This window comes from Phyllostomus hastatus, unplaced genomic scaffold (genome assembly GCF_019186645.2).
Source record: "Phyllostomus hastatus isolate PE091 unplaced genomic scaffold, TTU_PhHast_1.1 phas_contig_38, whole genome shotgun sequence".
In the NCBI taxonomy this organism is placed as follows: domain Eukaryota; kingdom Metazoa; phylum Chordata; class Mammalia; order Chiroptera; family Phyllostomidae; genus Phyllostomus; species Phyllostomus hastatus.
In genome coordinates, this window is record NW_025333869.1 from 28376609 (window position 1) to 28396745 (window position 20137).

The 20137-nt window shown below is 35.4% G+C and overlaps 1 protein-coding gene across 4 annotated transcripts in view; it reads left to right on the top strand.

Moving 5' to 3' along the window:
- Positions 1-20137, top strand: part of HERC4 (HECT and RLD domain containing E3 ubiquitin protein ligase 4) — a 129421-nt gene that overhangs the window by 93281 nt on the left and 16003 nt on the right. For all 4 annotated transcript variants that reach the window (XM_045842334.1, XM_045842333.1, XM_045842335.1 and 1 more), the window contains 5 exons: positions 562-660; positions 4271-4438; positions 4664-4807; positions 18556-18722; positions 19360-19426. In XM_045842334.1, coding sequence (XP_045698290.1) covers positions 562-660; positions 4271-4438; positions 4664-4807; positions 18556-18722; positions 19360-19426 — 645 coding nt within the window. The remainder of the gene's footprint in view (positions 1-561; positions 661-4270; positions 4439-4663; positions 4808-18555; positions 18723-19359; positions 19427-20137) is intronic.

Sequence of the window (20137 nt, forward strand, 5' to 3'; positions counted from 1 at the left end):
TTGCTTTATCATTGGCCTCAGTTGCTAGAGTAGCCATAGCAGATAAGAAGAACTAAGTACTTAAGATTTAATTGGGGGTCCCTAACTTTTGGATAATTTGCAATCTACTTCACTGAAACTTGGAGTTAATATGTTAAGGAAAAGATACTTGCAATTTATGATTGTATGGACTCTCAAGAATAATTTCCTCCTAACGTTGGAAATTGGGTTATTCCAGTGCCCTGATTATCACTAAATATGCTGTATAGACATACCTTATTTTATTGTACTTTATTGTGCTTCATTGATGTTTCATTTTTCACAAAATGAAGGCAAGACTCTCTGCCAGCAAAAATATGACTTGCTTTATTGTGATACTTGCTTTATTGCAGCGGTCTGAAACTGAGCCTGCAATATTTCTGAGGTATGCCTGTATTTAGAAATAAGCAACATGTTTTATTTGTAATTCCTGAACAACATACAATGAATAAATCAAGAATATGGTCAACTTTACAAGAAGTGACAGTAACTATAAAAAATGTAATCAAACCAATTTGTACTAAGTTAACTTTTTATTTCCAGTTGGCAGATATCCCTGTTACAATCTGCACATATCCATTTGTATTTGACGCCCAAGCAAAAACAACTCTGTTACAAACAGATGCAGTCTTACAGATGCAGGTAAAATATTGTATAATATTAATCTGATTTGAGAGTGGATTTTGGATGGTTTTTATGAAGTTTTTAAAAGCAGATGTTTGAAATTTGCTTATAATCACTAATCTTTGGGCTGTCTTGTACCTGTGTGGCCTGTCTTTTGCAGAGTACCATTGGTTCCTATAAAGAGGACTGTTGCATGTGACATGTATAATCTTATGAGGGCTACTTACACATATTTAAATGAAAATAGAATAATTTAGCCTTTTTCCATTATATATCTAAAAATGGTATAAGCCTCTTTCATTAAGAAAATATGCAGTCATTATAAATAATTTCACTAGTTTACTTGATTGACTGTTGGTTTGTTTCAGGTCTTGTTTCTGATGTATCCCCTATTTATATACGTGGTAAACGATGGAAGGGACTAGAGGTGAAATGATGTGAAAGTAGGATGCATTTGATCGCTTGTTAGAAGGACGATTATGAAATGTCATTAGAAAGTTTTAGTAAAAAATATTTTCCTAAGCTTGATTGTCTCTTCCTTATCCCTGTCCTTTCTTCCCCAGCTCCCTCTTTTATGTTAAGCATTCTTTTATATATAATGAGGATTTTTAAAACTAGTTTACATTATGACTTTGAAGGGCTATAGTAAGATTACTTTATCATTTCAACCTCTAAGTAAAACAGTTCTTCAATGGAGGTGTAGGTAGATATACTTTGCCTCCTTTCACAGCCAAAAGGACAACAAAAATTTAAAAACAAAAAATAACCAGAACTACCAGAAAATTGAGCTCTATGGAAGTCCAACAATCAAGGAGTTAATCATCCAGACTGGTAGGAGGGGCAGAGATGGACAGCTGGGTCCAAGAGGACTAGGTGGCGGCTGGTGGACCAGTGGTCCCACATTTGCCTGTGGATAAACCGGGAGGAACAACTAGGGGAAGAGAAACAGAACGAGCAACCCAGAGTTCCAGTGCGGGGAAATAAAGCCTCAAAACCTCTGACTATGAAAACCTGTGGGAGTTGCAGTGGCAGGAGAAACTCCCAGCCTCACAGGAGAGTTCATTGGAGAGACCCACGGGGTCCTAGAACATATACACACACACCCACCCCTGGGAATCAACACCAGAAGGGTCCATTTTGCTTGTAGGTAGTGGGGAAAGTGACTGAAAGCCAACCCAGAGCTAAGCAAGCAGCATTGTTCCCCCTCGCATCCTTCCCCCACATACAGTGCCACAACTCAATGACTTGGGTTATCCTGCCCTGGCAAATACCTAAGGCTCTGCTCCTTAGTACATAACAGGTGCTCCAAGACAAAAAAGTATGGCCCAAATGAAAGAACAGATCAAAGCTCCAGAAAAAATAGAACTAAGTAATGAAGAGATAGCCAGCCTATCAAATGCAGAGTTTAAAACACTGGTAATCAGGATACTCACAGAAATGGTTGAGTATGGTCGCAAAATAGAGGAAGAAGTGAAGGCTATGAAAAGTGAAGTAAAGGGAACCAACAGTGACAGGAAGGAAACTGGGACTCAAATCAATGATTTGGAGCAGAAAGAAGAAATAAACATTCAACCAGAACGTAAGGAAGAAATGGGAATTCAGAAAAATGAGGAGAGGCTTACGAACCTCTGGGACAACTTTAAACGTTCCAACATCCAAATCATAGGTATGCCAGAAGGAGAAGAGAAAGAGCAAGAAATTGAAAACTTATTTGAAAAAATAACGAAGAACTTGCTCATTATGGCAAAGGAATAGACTTCCAGGAATTCCAGGGAGCCCAGAGAGTCCCAAAGAAGTTGGACCCAAGGAAGCACACACTAAGGCATGTCATAATCACATTACCCAAGATTAAAGATGAGATAATTTTCAAAGCTGCAAGGAGGAGACAGTTACCAACAAAGGAGTACCCATGAGATTATCAGCCGATTTGTCAAAAGAAACCTTGCAGGCAAGAACAGGCTGGAAAGAAGTATTCAGTCTTGAAAGGCAAGGACCTACATTACTCTCTCCAGCAAAGCTATGATTTAGAATGGGAGGGCAGATAAAGTGCTTCCCAGGTAAGGTCAAGTCAAAGGAGTACATCATCACCAAGCCCTTATTGTATGAAATGTTCAAGAAACTTATCTAAGGAAAAGAAGATGATCAAAACTACGAACAGTAAAAGGACAACAAACTCACAACTATCAACAAGTGAACCTAAAAACAAAAACAGAAACAAACTGAGCAAACAACCAGAACAGGAACAGAATCACATAAATGGAGATTACCTGGAGGGTTATCAATGTGGAGAGTGGGGTAAAAATGGGTGAAAAGGTACAGGGAATAAGAAGCATTAATGGTAGGTCCAAAATAGTTGGGAGGGCTAAGAATAGTGTGGGAAATGGAGAATCCAAATAACTTATATGTACTACCCATGGACGGGAACTTAGATGGAGGAATGCTGGTGGGAGGGAAGGTGCAGGGCAGAGGGGAGTAAAGAAGAGAAAAAAAATGGGACAACTGTAATAGTATAATCAATAAAATCTATTTTAAAAAGTTTCTTGAGTTTCTCTGGTACAGAATATCTAATGTAAGACTAAGGACAAAGGAGAGGAGGAGTAGAGACCTTGGGCATTTAATATTCTAAAAATGCTTTACAAATTTAACTCCTTCCTCAAATGTTGATAGCTATTTTTATTCCTTTAAAATTAATGCATAGTTGATATTCTAAATCCCTCCAGATTTAAATAATAGGTACAGGGGGTGGTTATTTTAGAGATATAATTCTATTTTCGTCAGCAGACAAAATTAAGTAAATTAAGTGTTTTTGTAGGGTTCTTGACTAACAGCTCATAAAACTTTTTTTGGCACTCTTTATTAAAAACAGTAAGCTAATCACTTGGTGCCTATAATATAGGATATTCCATTTTAGAACAGGAACAGGGAAAACCATAGGAAAAGAAGAAAGTCTTTAAATGGTGAAGGCCAAATGCTTGCTTTCTAAGTACATATGGTGATCACTCTACCAGATGAATTTCTCTAATACCTCCTTATTTAGACAGGCTGTTTCTTACTCTCTTTAGAGTTTTGTTTTAATACTGGTTTTATTTTTTACCTCACTCTCCATCCCAGTTCTCTTTTGAGAAACAACAGTGTTCAGATTTATCAGTATTATAGTTCCATGCCTACATTTTTTTTTTAATCTTCACCCGAGGATTGGATGAAGAAGAGAGAAGAAGGGAGAGAGAAACATCAATTGATTTCCTCTCATACATGCCCTGACTGGGGGGTCAATCAGGGTCAAACCCATAATTTGGGTTTGTGCCCTGATTGGGGATCGATCCTACAACCTTTTGGTGCACAGGATGATGCTCCAACCAACTGAGCCACCCAGCCAGGCTTGCTTAATGGTATCATTAATTATATGTTGATATAAAAAATTCAAAAGGATATTTTTTATGCTCTAAACACAGTTTATTAAGCTCTTTTACTGTGGTAGATACTGTGTTAGCTGCTATATGAATTCATTAGTATAGGAATTATTATAGGGATTATAGGGTATCTGATTAATAGGTAGAGGTTGGTTTGTTTAGTCTCAAGTAGCTTCTTTGTAGCATTGCTATTACAATTTTAATTTTTTCTTTTCTAGATGGCTATTGACCAGGCCCACAGACAGAATGTCTCCTCTCTTTTTCTCCCAGTTATTGAATCTGTGAATCCCTGCTTAATTCTAGTGGTACGTAGAGAAAATATTGTAGGAGATGCAATGGAAGTCCTTAGGAAAACAAAGAATATAGACTACAAAAAACCACTCAAGGTAATTTGACTTTTTTTATTATGTAGTTGGGACTTTCATTTAGAAAATATGTTTAAAGTTTTCCTGTTTGTTTTTTGTGTATCTTTGAAACTTAATAAAATTATGTACTTTAAATTTTTAAAAAAATTAATTGCTGAACATTTATTTGTAATCAATAGCATGTTATGAGGTCTCCAGAATATAGTTTCATTCTTTACATTCATTGTTTATATTATGCTATCTTAGGTTATATTTGTTGGAGAAGATGCTGTTGATGCAGGAGGGGTACGCAAAGAATTTTTCTTGCTCATCATGAGGGAATTATTGGATCCTAAATATGGCATGTTTAGATATTATGAAGATTCCAGGCTGATTTGGTTTTCTGATAAGGTAAAAACCCCAACCATCTAAATCACCTCTATGTATATGCCTGTGTATCTATACCTATATGTATCAAGTTAACTCAGTAAATAAGAATTCTTAGCGTGGGCTGGGAACCAAAGTGTCCCAGGTTCGATTCCCAGCCAGGGTACATGCCTGGGTTGCAGGCCATAACCCCCAGCAACCGCACATGGATGTTTCTCTCTCTTTCTCCATCTCTCTCCCTTCCCTCTCTAAAAGTAAATAAATAAAATCTTAAAAAAAAAAAAAAAAAAAGAATTCTTACTGGATTCCTCACATTATTTGATTCTGAAATTGGCTGTATTACAAATCAAAAAAATCACAAGCTTTGGGCTCAGAGTCATCAAAACACATTAATACTTACAACACATTTCAAATTAGCAAAATAAAATAAGTTAGGGAATGGCCAGCCTGAAAATGGTGTTGACTTTTTCATCTACTGGTTTAGATGTGATGATTGAATAATAATTACCAGATTAACTTTTCATCTGGGAAGAATTTATCATTAGGGATTATTGATTTCTCTACTTTTATCACTTAGGGCAGTGGTAACTACTTAACAAACTACAGTCTATGACCTAAGTTCTTCCCAGCACATGTTTTTGTAAATAAGGTCATGCCCATTTATTTATCTATTTTCCATGGCTGATTTCTAGGTACAACTGCAGAGGCAGAGTTAAATAGTTACAAAAGAGACTGTATAGCCCAAAAAAGTAAAATATTTATCATCTGTCCCTTTACAGAAAGTGTTTGCTGACCGCTGATTTAGATACGATAAATGAAATGAATGATTCAGTTTGTAGAACTTGAGTTGAAAGAAATTTGAATAGAATATTTACTATTACATTTAATATTTACTGTTATTATTCATAATGCATTATTTATTCATGTGTGATACCAGCATTTGTTGAAGATTGGTGCTTATATTGGTCCTCAGCAGATTGGTTTGATTTTTGGTTTTGTTCATGGATTTAAACATTTAATATTTTTAATTAATTGCAGTTATATCTTTATTGATGCTTACATTATTCCATCTTTGTCCAGGGAGAGCTCTTCTAGTTGGCACCTGAGTCCTTTGACACAATCTTGATACTCTTTATAGCTTCCTTGCTACCTAGTGTACTTGGTATGATAAAATGTTCCAGACTTACACATTTACTGCCTAGCAGTACCAACATTATGATAGCTGAACATAGTTATTAAAAGTTGTTTTGCAGTTTCTTTTGTCTGTTGCGTATACCCCCAGGAGAAATATGCAAAGGGCAGTGTTTGGATATCACTTGAATTTTCTGTACTCTATTGTCATACCATGAAATGGATAAATACTTAGGTTAACTTGTTTAATTTTAGTTTTGATTTTTAGGGATTACTTCTTTAAATTCAATTTATTTTTATAATTACATAAAAATATTTACATAGTTCTAAAGTCAAATCTATAAAATAAAATATCTAAGAAGTCTTCTGTCTCTACACCTTCCGCCTTATTTTTCTCCTTCCTTCTATGGGTAATCTTTTTAAAAGAAATATTATGGCTTAGCCTTTTTAAAAATAAATATAAGTACATAACAGTGTGTATATCATTGTCAGTCTCCTGGTTTTAACCATGTTTATTTAAAGTTTTATCATTGGGGAAACTGAATGAAGGGTACATGAGAAATCTCTGTATTTGTGCAATTTAAAGTATTATGAAGAAGAGATTTTGAAAGTTCTTTTAGAATCATTTTTACTTTACAGTGGAATAAGATGCAAAGTCACTAGAGGGTTGGGATGAGAGAAGGAAGGGTGTTGAAAGTTCGAAGAGAAAGGAGAAGTGGCAGAATAATCACTTCAGGGAGTGGGAAAATAAGTTGACTGTGTAAATAAATATAGGATTAGACTGGGAGCGTTGGAGGACCATTTGTAACTTTCATTCATGAATTTAAAGTGAGACCAGTTAACGTGATTATGTTTCTTTCTTTAGTCATGTTTTGCTGCAAAAGGTAAGGATGAAGCAGACAGTTGATTTTATTCAGGTTGGGGTTATAGCAAGTGAATATAAACAGGAAGGGCAAGGAAGTGATCATCTTGATGGTTCATGGAATTTAAGCTTTGAAAGGAGGAAAGTGTGAGGACTTCATTGGGGGTGGTGATGGGGTTAAAAAAAATAGTGGTGGGGTCAGTGGATTGTAGCTGCTGGTGGAGTTCAGTTGTGTGAGTCAAGTTATTAGGAGACATGAGTTATAAAATAAGAAATGAGGCCCTGGCTGGCGTAGCTCAGTGGATTGAGCGCGGGCTGCAAATCAAAGTGTCACAGGTTCAATTCCCAGTCAGGGCACATGCCTGGGTTGCAGGCCATAGCCCCCAGCAACTGCCCATTGATGTTTCTCTCTCTCTCTCTCTCTCTCTCTCTCTCCCTTCCCTCTCTAAAAATAAATAAAAATAAAATCTTAAAAAAAAAAGATTCAATCACTTCATTGCTTATACAAAAAAAAGAAAGGAGAAAACTAGGAAATTTAAAAAAATATTTTAAAAAGGTAAGAAATGATGGTTAAATGGGGAATGCTTGAGATTGGAGGGTTACAGTTGAATGTAATATGTAACTGTAGGAATGGGTGTGTGAGATGTGATGGAGGACAAGATTGTTGGAAATAAGCAAGTCAAGAAGCTGAGAGGCTAGTGTGTTGCATGCCCTTTTTGACTGGATATTAAAATCAGCAATAATGGCAGGAATAGTGGTAAAGAAAGAAAGCATAAAAGGGTGCCAAAATCTGTGAGTGAGGGAACTATGGGAGGTCTTAGGTGATTGCACAAGGTACAGTAGCAGGGGATGTGGTCATGTGTTTCAGAGGAGCTGGGTGTTTTAGAAAGGCAAATAAATAGAAGGAAGTCTAGAAGGAGTGGAGAGCCAGAATACCTGCCTCTAGGCCCAATCATATGAGAGGTTGAAAGAGAAAAAAGACACCATGTCTGTGAGAGCGGAATAGGGTCCTTAGGAGACAGTGTTGTTTGTTTAGAAAAAAGGGGAAGGAAAATTGAAAGAAGTTTAGTAGGATATGGACAGTTTTCCAGTTGATAGATTGTGAGTGCCAGAGCAAACAGTGAAAGGGTTTGGTGGAGCAAGGACATCTGTAATATCATGCCAGATTTTAGGACCTATCCAGTGCCACATGGAAGTGGGATTAGGGATATCCTTTGAGTTCCGGAGCTTTTTGATAAAGAGGCGTGTAAGACATGGTGGAATAGTCCTGATGGCCTTTGAGGTAGGTGGATAATCTGTTTAAATTGTGGTCTCCTTCCTGGCACTGCTATTTTAAAGCAGTTTGTAGTTATGTAGCTGTAGCATATAGAATTTGAGAGGGTACCCAAGATGGAGTTCCATCCTGCTAGGAATACAAATTGTTCAGTGGACCTTTATTAAGTTCTGCAGAGAGGTAATGTTTTGAGACCAGGAGAGGGCAGTCTTCAACATGCATCTCTGTGAGATGAGACATTTTCAGTTATATCTTGATTTGGTCAATGGGACCGCCACAGAGTGCTTTTGTGTACATTTGACATGTCCCCATTGTTCTTTAAGTATTCTTTACATTTGGTACAATGAAATGTTCCCAGTTTATCTTATGTTTTCTTCAGCCTTGGCATTAGCCATTTCTCTTAAGAGCTGTGATTTCTCCCAGTGGAAAATGGTATTTAGGAATCACCTCTGGATGCGAGGTATAATTTTACTGCCAGGGAATTGTTGCTTTCAGTTTCTCACAACAGACAGAAATAGGAACTTTGTATGTATGTGTACACACATACATACCTGTCATGGTTTTCAACCTGCATGGCTGTATCTATGTATGTTGAAAGTCATGAGGTATATACTGTTAGCTCTAATTCTGTGCAAACACCACAGAGTTTATGCTAGCTTTTCTCCTTTTCCATTCTGTGTGGCAAATTACCAATGAGAAACCTAACAGCTATCATCTTTAAGATATTTGCTCAATATACCCTGTATGTAGCCAGTGTTGTGGCTACACTGGCCAAAATGCTAATCCCTGACAAGGGGAGGGAGAAAGGCAGAGAGGGCTGTATGTTCTTTCTTTTCAAAAATATTTATTTATTTTTAGATAGAGGGAGAAGGAGGGAGAAAGAGAGAAAGAAACATCAATGTGTCGTTGCCTTTCTGTACCCCCTATTGGGGACCTGGCACACAACCCAGGCATATGCTCTGACTAGGAATCGAACGAGTGACCCTTTGGTTCACACAGGCCACCACTCAAGCTGTCACAGGTTGGCTGGTGAGCCACACCAGCCAGGGTTATATGTTCTTTTTTATTCTAATTTTTTAAATAAGGTAAAATGCATATAACATTAAATTCACCATTTTATGAATTTTAACATACACAATTTGGTGGCATTTAGTACATTCTCAGTGTTGTGCAACCGTAATGCATCATGAAATGTGCTAGAACATTTCATCATCTCAAAGAGAAACATTAAGCAGTTACCCCCCATTTCCTTCACCTTCCAGTCCCCGACTACCACTCCTTTACTGTGTATGGATTTGTCTATTCTTGATATTTGCTGCAACTGTAATGAAACAACAGTGTGCCCTTTTTTTCTCTGGCTTCCTTGTTTCTTTTAATAGCTGAATAATATTCTAGTGTCTGGATATACCACATTTTGTTTATCTATTTACAACATTAACTGATGAGTATTTGGGTTGTTTACCTCTTTTGGTAAAATATTGTGAATACTGTTGTTTTGACCACTCGTGTATTGTACAAGTTTTTGTTTATACACTGCTTTGCAATTATTTTGGTTATATACCAAGCAGTGGGATTGCTGGGTTATATGAAAATTCTGTTTGAGGGAGCACCAAACCTTTCCACAATGGCTGTACCATTTTGTATCTCATTCAGCAATATATGAGGATTCCAGTCTCTCCACATTCCTGGCACCAATGTTTGCTGTTTCCCTTTTATTAATATATATTTTAAAATATATTTGTTTATATAATATATATTCTTAATAATATAGTGGGTGTGAAGTGATATCTCATTGTGGTTTTGATTTGCATTTTAGTAATGGCTAATGATGTACTTGCCTGGTCATTGTATATCTTCTACAGCAAAATAACTTTTTATTTAAAAAAATATTTTATTTATTTATTTTTAAAGAGGAGGAAGGAAGAGAGAAAGAGAGGGGGAGAGAAACATCAGTGTGTGGTTGCCTCTTGCACGTCCCCTATTGGGGACCTGGCACACAACCCAGGCGTGTGCCCTGACTTGGGATTGAACCGGCAACCCTTTGGTTTGCGGGCCAGCCACTTGTCCACTGAGCCACACCAACCAGGGCAGCAAAATGTCTTTTTAATTGGATAATTTTCTTTTAAGCATTTTTTTATGTATTCTGGGTACTACACCCTTATCAAATACATGACTTACAAAAATTTTTTGCCATTCTGTGGGTTATATTATTACTTTCTTGATAGTGTCCTTTATACACTAAGGTTTTAAATTTTAGTAAAGACTTAGTTGTTTTTTTCTTTTGTTGCTTGTGCTTTTGGTATCATAATAAAGAAACCATTGACAAATTTAAGGTCATGAAGATTTAACACTGGGTTCTCATCTAAGAGTGTTCTAGTTTCAGTGATTATATTTAGATCTTTGATCTATTTTGAGTTAATATTTGTGTATGGTGTGAGGTAAGAGTTCAAATTCATTCTTTCCATGTGGATCCCTGATTGTTCTATTGTTTGTTTAAAAAAAACTATTCTTTCCCCTATTGAATACTCTAGGCACAATTGTTGAAAATTAGTTGACCATTATGATTTATTTCTGAACTCTTCAGTTTTATTCCAGTGATGTATATTGTCTAAGCATTTGCCAGCACCTCACTATCTTGTTCAATGTGCTTTGTGGTAGGTTTTCAAATCGGAATGTGTGTCTTCTCACTTTGTTCTCATTCAATATTGTTTTGACTATTAGGGGTCTCTTGCAATTCTCTATGAATTTTAGCTTTTCCATTTTTGCTAAAGAAAGACCATTGAGGTTTTGATAAAGAATATGTTGAATCTCTAGATCACTTTGGGAAGTATTACCATCCTAACAATATTGCCTTTGAGTATGTGAACATGAGATGTCTTTGTATTTATGTAAATCTTCGATTTTTTTCAGCAGTATTTTGTAGTTTTCAGTGTATAAATTTTGCACTTCCTTGGTTAAATTAATTTGTATGTATTTTGTCCTTTTTGATGCTCTTATAATGGGATTGTTTGTTACTTTTACTTTTGGTTTGTTTATTGCTAGTGTACAGATATACAGCTGATTTTTGTGTATTGATCTTGTATTGTGTAACTTCGCTGAATTCATTTATTAGCTCTAACAATTTTTTTGTTGCTTCTTTAGGGTTTTCTGTATTTAGGATCATGTCATCTACAAATCCAGGAGATTTCATTTTACTTCTTTCTCTCCAATTTTGATACCTTTATTTCTTTCTATTTCTTTCTATTGAGTAGAACTTTGAATACATTGTTGAATACAAGTGGTAATAGTGAGCATGCTTCTCTCTTGTTCCTGATCTGAGTGGGATGTTAGCTATGGATTTTTTCATAAAACCCTTTCATCGTGTTAACACAGTTCCCTTCTATGCCTAGTTTGTTGAATGTATATATATATATATTTTTTTTTTTTTTTAAGATTTTATTTATTTATTTTTAGAGAGGGAAGGGAGGGAGATAAAGGGAGAGAAAAAAACATCAATGTGCGGTTGCTGGGGGTCGTGGCCTGCAACCCAGGTATGTGACCTGACTGGGAACTGAACCTGCGACACTTTGGTTCGCAGCCTGTGCTCAGTCCACTGAGCTACGCCAGCCAGTTGTTGAATATATTTATCATGAAAGTGTTGCATTTTATCATATGCTTTTTCTGCGTTAGTTGAGATGATCATATAGTTTCCTTCCTTCCATTAATGTGATATATTACATTGGTTGATTTTCATATGTTCAATGACTTTGCATTCCTGGAATAAAGCTCACTTGATTATGATGTGTAATCCTTTTCATATGCTGCTGGATTAGGTTTGCTACTATTCTGTTGATGATAAATATTTCCATCCTTATTTGTAAAGGATACTGGTCTGTAGTTTTCTTCTTTATGTATGTGATGTTTTTGGTTTTGGTATCATGATAGTGCTGACTTCATAGAATAAATTAGGAACAGTTGACGCCTCTTTCATTTCTTGGAAGAGTGTGAGAAGGGTTGGTGTTAATTCCTACTTAAAGGTTTGGTGGAATCTGGCCCCAGTCTTTACTTTTTTTTTGGAAGGTTTTTGATGAGTAGTCAGTTTCTTTTCTTGTAATAGGATTTTTTTCTTTTTTAATTATTCTCTTTTATTTACTGATTTTAGAGAGAGGGAAGGGCAAAGAGAGGGAAACATTCATTTTTTCAGTTCCATTTATTGATTGCTTCTGGTATGTTCCCTGGCTGGAGATGGAACCCCCAACCTTGGTTTATCAGGATAATGCTCTAACCAGCTGCAGAGCTATCTGGCCAGGGCTTTGGGGTTTTTTGTTTAGTTGTCTTTCTTTTTTCTTTCCTTTTCCTTTCCCTCTCCCTCCCTCCCTCCCTTCCTTCTTTCCTTCCTTGATTTCTCTAATTCTTCTAGCATCTGTTTGGTAGTTTATGTGTTTCTGGGAATTTGTGTATTTCATCTAGATTACCTATTTTGTTGGCGTGCAATTATTCATAGTATTCTCTTACTGTTCATTTTATTTCTGTAGGTTGATAGTAATGTCTCCACCTCCAATTCTGATTTTAGTAAAGTGAGTCATCTTTTTTTTTTTTGGTCATTCTAGCTAAAAGATTTGTTACTTTTGTTGCTCTTTTAAAAGAATTTGTTTTTGGTTTTAATTGCTTCTGTGTATTGTTTTTATTCTCTATTTAATTTTTCTACACTTTATTTTTGGATTTTATTTATGTTTAGTGAGAGGGAAAGACATGGAGAGAAACATTGATGTGTGAGAGATTTGCCTCTCACACGCTCCCAACTGGGGACCTGGCCCTCAACCCAGGCATGTGCCCTGACCGGGAATCGAGCCTGCGACCTTTCAGTTCACAGGCCAGCACACATCCACTGAGCTACACCAGCCATTTATCTTCACTTTAATCTTTATTATAGTTATCCCTTGGTATCCAAGAAAGATTGGTTCCAGGACCTCTGTGGGTGCCACGATGTGTGGACACTCAAGTCCCTTATATAAAATGGTGTAGACCAATTCATATAGCTTAGCCCTCTATATCCGCAGATCCTTAATCACCGATCAAAAACACTGTTTCAATCTGTGGTTAGATGGAAAGCCCTCAGATACAGAGAGCCACCTATATTTTCTCCCTCTGCTACCTTTGGGCTTAATTTGCTCTTCTTTTTGTGGTTCCTTGGATAAATTTTTCTTGAAACACAGTGCTTTCCCTCCATCCCATAAGTTTGTGTGTGTTGTGATTTCACTTTCATTAGTCTCTAAGTATTTTCTGATTTTCCTTGTAATACCTTTTTGACCCATTTGTTGTTTAAGAGTGTTGTGTAGTTTCCACATCTTTGTGAATTCTCTGTGAGTTTTCCATATTTCCTTCTGTTAACTGATTTCTAATTGCATTTCATTGTAGTCTAAGAAGATATTTTTAGTGATTTAAGTCTTCTTTTTTTTTTTAGGGGGGGGTATACCAGTTTGTTGTTTTACTTATTTATGTTTTCATTGGTTGATTCTTATATGTGCCTTGACCTTGGATTGAACCCACAACCTTGTTGTATCAGGACTGTGCTCTAACCAGCTGAACTACCCAGCCAGGGCCTAATGATTTTAGTCTTTATAAATTTATTGAGATTTATTGCTACTTAACATGTGATCTGTCCTGGAAAGTGTTCTGTCTAGTTGTTAGGTCTAATTGATTTATAGTGTTAAGTCCTTTATTTTCTTACTGATCTTGTGATTGTACCCATTACTGGAAGTGGCGTATTAAAGCTTTCTGTTACTTTAGAACTGTATTTTTCTTCAGTTTTTTTTCCGTTTTCTTCATTTTTGCTTTATAAATTTGATGCTGTATTGTTACGTATATTTTGTATGTAAGTGTTATATCTTGATGAATTGACACTTTTATCAATTTGTTGTTTTTTTCCCTCTTGTGACAATATTTGACTTAAAGTCTTTTTTCACTCAATTCTCTTTGGTTATTATTTACATGGAATATATTTTTACCAAACTTTTACTTTCAACCTAGTTGTGCCTGTCACAAGGTGAGGCTTGTAAACAACATATAGTTGAGTCATGATTTGTTTTCTTTTGTAAAACCATTTTGCCAATCTGTGCCTTTTTCTTTTTAAGATTTTATTTATTTATTTTTAGAGAGAGGGGAATGAAGGGAGAAAGAGAGAGAGAAACATCAATGTGTAGTTGCCTCTCACATGTCCCCTACTGGGTACCTGGCCTGCAACCCAGGCATGTGCCCTGACTGGGAATCAAACCAAGCGACCCTTTGGTTCACAGGCTGGCACTGAGTCCACTGAGCCACATGAGCCAGGGCCCAGTCTCTACTTTTTGATTGCAGAATTTAATTCATTTACATTTAAAGTCATTGGTGATAAGGAAGCACTTCTGCCATTTGCTATGTCATATTTCTTTGTTCTTCAATACCTCCATTACTGCCTCTTTTTTGGTGTTTGATGTTTTTTCTAGTGTATTGGTTTGATTTCCTTTTCATTTTCTTTTCTGTATATATATGTTACTTTCTCAGTGGTTGCTCTGAGGGTATCAATTAACATCTTAAATTTAAAAGTCTAGTTTGAATTAATATCAACTTTGCTTAAATAATATACAATTATTGAAGCAATATTGTACAATATACAGAGCTGATTCTAGAACAGCTCTGTCTTGTGTGCCTATTAATATAGACTTATATAAGCATTAGTTTATGTGTGTCTTTTAAACCATAGAGTTACAAATCAAAAATGCAATAATACTACATTAACTTTTATATTTAACCTTTGTAGCTACCTTTACCAGAATTCTTTAATTTTTTTGTATGTCTTTGGGATACTGTGTGGCATCCTTTCCTTTCACCCTACAAATTTTAGCATTTCTTGTAGTGAAGGTCTAATAGCAACAAACTTCCTCATTTTTTTGTTTATGTAAGATTTTCCTGGATATAGAATTCTTACTTGCCAGTTTTTTTTCTTTCAGCACTTTAAATATGTAATTCCACTGCGTTTTCATATGCCTGGATTCTGATTAAAAATTAGCTGTTAATGTCATTGAGAAGCTCTGCTATGTGATGAGTTGCTCCTTTTTTGCTGCTTTCCGTACTCTCTTCATAGTTAGCTTTCAACACTTTGAATATAAGGTGCACGGGTATGGATCTCAAGCTTCTCATGTTTGGAGTTGGTTGCGCTTCTTGTATATTAGATATATGTTTTTCATCAAATTTGGGAATTTTTCAACCATTCCTTCAAATATTTTTCCCTCTCTTTCTTTCCTCTCTTTCTGGAACTCTACTATTTGTGTGATGGTACAATTGATGGTATCCCACAGGTCTCTCAGGCTCTGTTCATATTTCTTCATTTTTTATGCTATTATTTTTCTAAATAGATAATCTGAATTGACTTATCTCCAGGTTTTTTGATTTCTTATTCTGCCTGCTCAAATGTTCTTTTGTTGTACCCCTCTAGTGATTCTTTTTATTTCAGATATTGTACTTTTCAGCTCCAGAATTTCTATTTGGTATCTTTTTATAATTTCTATCTCTTTATTGATATTCTCTATTTGATGAGACCTTGTTATCCTGCTTTTCTTTAGTTTCTGGGGTTTTTTAAATTTTATTTTATGGTTCTTGAGCTCTCTGAGCATATTTAAGATACTTGATTTGAAGTCTTCATTTCATAAGTCCAATATCTGGACTTTCTCAAGGGCAGTTTACATTTCTTTTTTTCCTGTGAACTGTGTTTCATTATTTTCTTTGCATGCTTAAGAAGTTTTTGTTGAATACTGGACACTTTTTTGTTTAACACAGTTTCTTGTTTGTTTTCCAAAGCACCTTTTATACTTTCAGTTTTCTTTTGTCTTTTCTATTGCAATCCTTGGCTTTTTATTCACCCTTAAAGAGTGTGACACTGGAAAGCTACCTAGGTACTTTATGTTTATAGTTATCTGCTTAATGATTTACAGGTGTTATTCAGAGCGATCAAGTGGGGGAACCCTTAAATGTCAGCATGTGAAGGTTTTTAACCTGTGAATGTTCAAGAAAAGTTGTAGCCTTGACTGTCAGTGTTTATAGTAGTGTTTGCAATAACTGGAAAGAAAAGCCAGGGTTCTTATTGGTCACTGTATAGACCTTTATTTGATCCCTTTCATCAGCTGTCTCAGATTCAGACTTTTGTTCCTTTTCTCCAGAAGTGGCAAAAGCTTTCTACCAAACTCCTACTTTCAGTCCCACTCTAATGCCTTTGACTTTCAGAGTTTTATGTTTTACCACCTAAGCTTTCTGGGCTACCTCTGACTTTACAAATATTGATTGGTACTTCCAATTCCTGAGCCTGTGGTACCTATTAGCTTGTTTTTCATTGGCTTTCTTCTTACAAGCTACTGTTGCAGTTTTTCTGCTTTACCAAATCACTTACCGGCCATTTACCTATTTCTTTATATTTTGATATATTAACATCTCTTTGGTGCTATTGAAACCTTCCCCAGCCCTGGCTGGGTGGCTCAGTTGATTGGAGTGTTATCCCATATACCAAAAAAAAAGATTGTGGGTTTGATCCCAGGTCTGGGCATGTTTGGGAAGCAAGTGATCAATGTTTCTCACATTGATCTCTCTCTCTCCCCCCACCTCCCACTAGTGAACAGAGGATTTAGAAACAAAAAACTCTCCTCTGTTTTTCTTCTTAAGGGTTTTTGCCATTTATCTTCCTTTATTCTCATTTAAAGGGATTTTAAAGGAAAAGATAGATAGTAATACATTAGGCAGCCTTCCCTACTTACAAAGGACTTTATACACTTAAGTGCACTGTTAGAGATCACAAAGGAAAAAGATTAACTTGACACTAAAAAATATGAAATTTATGCATAACAACCATAAAAAGCTTATGACAGGATATATGTAACAAATGTGACATGTGGTAATGCCCCTAATATATGAAGAATTAAAGTACAAATATATAAGAAAACACTAAAACATGAAAAGATAAATGAGCCAAGTACATGAAGAGGCAGTTTACAAGCACACAAAAATCCCTAATTTTCAGTATCACTAACAGTCAAAAATATATACTAAAGTCATTTTTATAAAAACATGTGTTATATATGTGTTTGTGTTTTTATAGTGTGTATATGTAGGTAAAAATATAGGAAGATAGGCATTTTCCTGGGCTACAAATGGCAGTATAAATTGGAACAGTTGTGAAGGAAAACAGTTTAGAAGTATGTTAAACCTTTTCACTTTGTAATTCTTCCTTACAATGAGAAGTTCTCCTAATGAAATATTCCAAACTATGGACCAAAATATATGCAAAAATGATGCTTGTCTTATTTTAAGTATTATTAACTAGTTAGAATAACAAACATTTATTAAGCCTTGTCTATGTGCTTTTGGAAGTGCAGTAAAAGCCTTTTATAAACATTATCCCATTTAATCTTTACAACCACCATGTGATACAAATAATACTTTTATATTGGAAAACACTGAAGCTAGATGGTGAATGAGCCATATCTGGAGCCCCAGATCTACTTAAAACAACTGTTTCTCTTAACTGGCACACCTCCAGACTTTTCTGTGACTGTGTATTCTCTAAAGATGAGGAGAGAGGTGGAACAAGTATTGTATTCAGTGTTTTAATAATCTAAATAGTGAGCCCTGGCTGGCGTAGCTCAGTGGATTGAGCGCAGGCTGCAAATCAAAGTGCCGTAGGTTCGATTCCCAGCCAGGGCACATGCCAGGGTTGCAGGCCACGGCCCCCAGCAACTGCACATTGATGTCTGTCTGTCTGTCTGTCTGTCTGTCTCTCCCTCTCTCTCCCTCTCCCTCTCCCTCCCTCCCTCCCTCCCTCTCTCTCTCTCTCCCCCCTCCTCCTCTTCCCCTCCCTTCCCTCTCTAAAAATAAATAAATAAAATCTTAAAAAAGAAAAAGAAGAATCTAAATGGTCAGTTACAGTAAAATAGTTACTTTAGCAAGCCATGGTACTTTTGTATGATATAGTATGCAACCATTAAAAATCACATTCTGGAAGAATATTTAATGATGTAAGAAAATACTTGTAAGTAGAAAAATGAGAAAGCCTTAAATATTTGTTAATATTATTTTTCTGAACTTACAGTAGATAAAAATAAATTGAAATGTTGTTAAATGTTTCTGAGTTGTTTCATGCTTTTTTATTTTCCCTATTTTGAATGTTTATTAAATCAGAAAAAGTTCAGTCAATATTTATTAATTTAATGTTTTAATGATATGGAAATATTTATATTTCTGGGGAAAAGGCTAGTTATATGTATAGTATCTCAGCTAGATTTTAATTTTGTCTAGAGAACACATTGGATGAAGGTGTACAAAAATACTAACAGGGATGTATCCCAGGGACATAGGAATGAGAATGTACTTTTTTCTTATTACTCGTTACTTTTTCTGTATGTTCCAAATTTTCTATTACATGTATTTGTTTTTGTAATAATAAAAAAAAATTTACTCTTCGAACTTAGAGAACATATTTACTTTTTTTCCTTATATTTTTAGACATTTGAAGACAGTGATTTGTTCCATTTGATTGGTGTTGTCTGTGGATTAGCAATTTATAATTTTACTATTGTGGACCTCCATTTTCCTTTGGCTTTATATAAGAAACTGCTAAAAAAGAAGCCATCCCTGGATGATTTGAAAGAACTAATGCCTGATGTTGGGAGGTTAGTTGTAAAAAGTGGCAAGGGTGGGGTTTAGGAAACAAGGAATATATATAGAAAGCTTTCCTTTTAGGAATAATTATATTTTGTTGTTCTTTTTTAATTGCCAAAATAAAAGTTGTTCTAATGAAGGAAAGCCCAATGTGTTACTTGATCCAAAATTTTCTACTGACAAACTTAAGAGGTATAAAACCATCTGCTAAATTTTTAGTGGTTTAACAATATACTTGGTGAATCTCAAAGTATTGAGCCTTAGGAAGGTGTTCCCTGAGAGTAGTTAAATGATATACTTGGACCTTGATCGCCTTCATGCCTAACTGGAATATGTAAAATATCTTTTTATTTATTACATAAAATGGAATAAAAATTGTATATAAATAAGGACAAATGATGAAAGTGGGTGGATACATGGCCTTTGTATACTGAGGAAGAGATAAAAGTCTTAGAATGATTATTTTACCTTCAGCATCATTTTTCAGTTTGCTATCGTACATCTGCCATACTGAAACAAATAGAAAAGTACAAATTAATAAAAGAATTTTATCAAAAATGAATGTGAATTATGTGCTTACTCATAAGCAAAATAGTCCAAACACCCAATAATGTTTTACCTAAAAAGGAACATTTTTTTGTTTTGCAGAAGCATGCAACAGTTACTGGATTATCCAGAAGATAATGTTGAGGAAACATTTTGTCTTAATTTTACGGTAAGATGGAAAGCCATAGGGTAGTCTGATTATTCATCATCCCTTTTGTTTAACAGTTGTGCCGTATGGCATTTCTTTATTCTGATGGATGGAGTTCTTCAAGAACCCTTTAGCTAACATTTATTGAGCATTATCGATATGCTAGTCCTGGTACATGCATTATTTCATTTAATCCTCATAACAATCCTATGAAATTGGTATTATTATCCTTATTTTACAGATGAAGAAAACTGAAAACAATCATTACATGTCAGAGATAGTATTTATACCCAGCTCTGTGACTTCAAAGCCTATGTGCCTTATCATTATGCTAAACATCCTTACAAATATAGGGGTCATCTTTATTCAAGTGTTCATTTTTGAGTCTGCAATTACAAAAATGTTAGAGAAGCAGAGATTATTGTAACATGAGAATATTCACTAATGAATTTACCATTTAAAAGATGAATTTCCACCCAGATACCCTTTCTGCTTCACATTAACATGTTTCTTGGCCCATTTTGCCTTTCTTACTGTTGGCTGACGTACATAATAGAAATGCACATACATCGAAGTATTATTTGGAAAATGAAATTGCAGATCTTGTAAAAGATGCAGAAATGTGTTAATTTAGTGAAAGGAATGTTGAACAACTAATCCAGTCACTTGCAGAGCTGTTGACAAATCAGGATCTGGCAAAAGTAGACTAGTTGACAATTAAGGAAGAAGAAA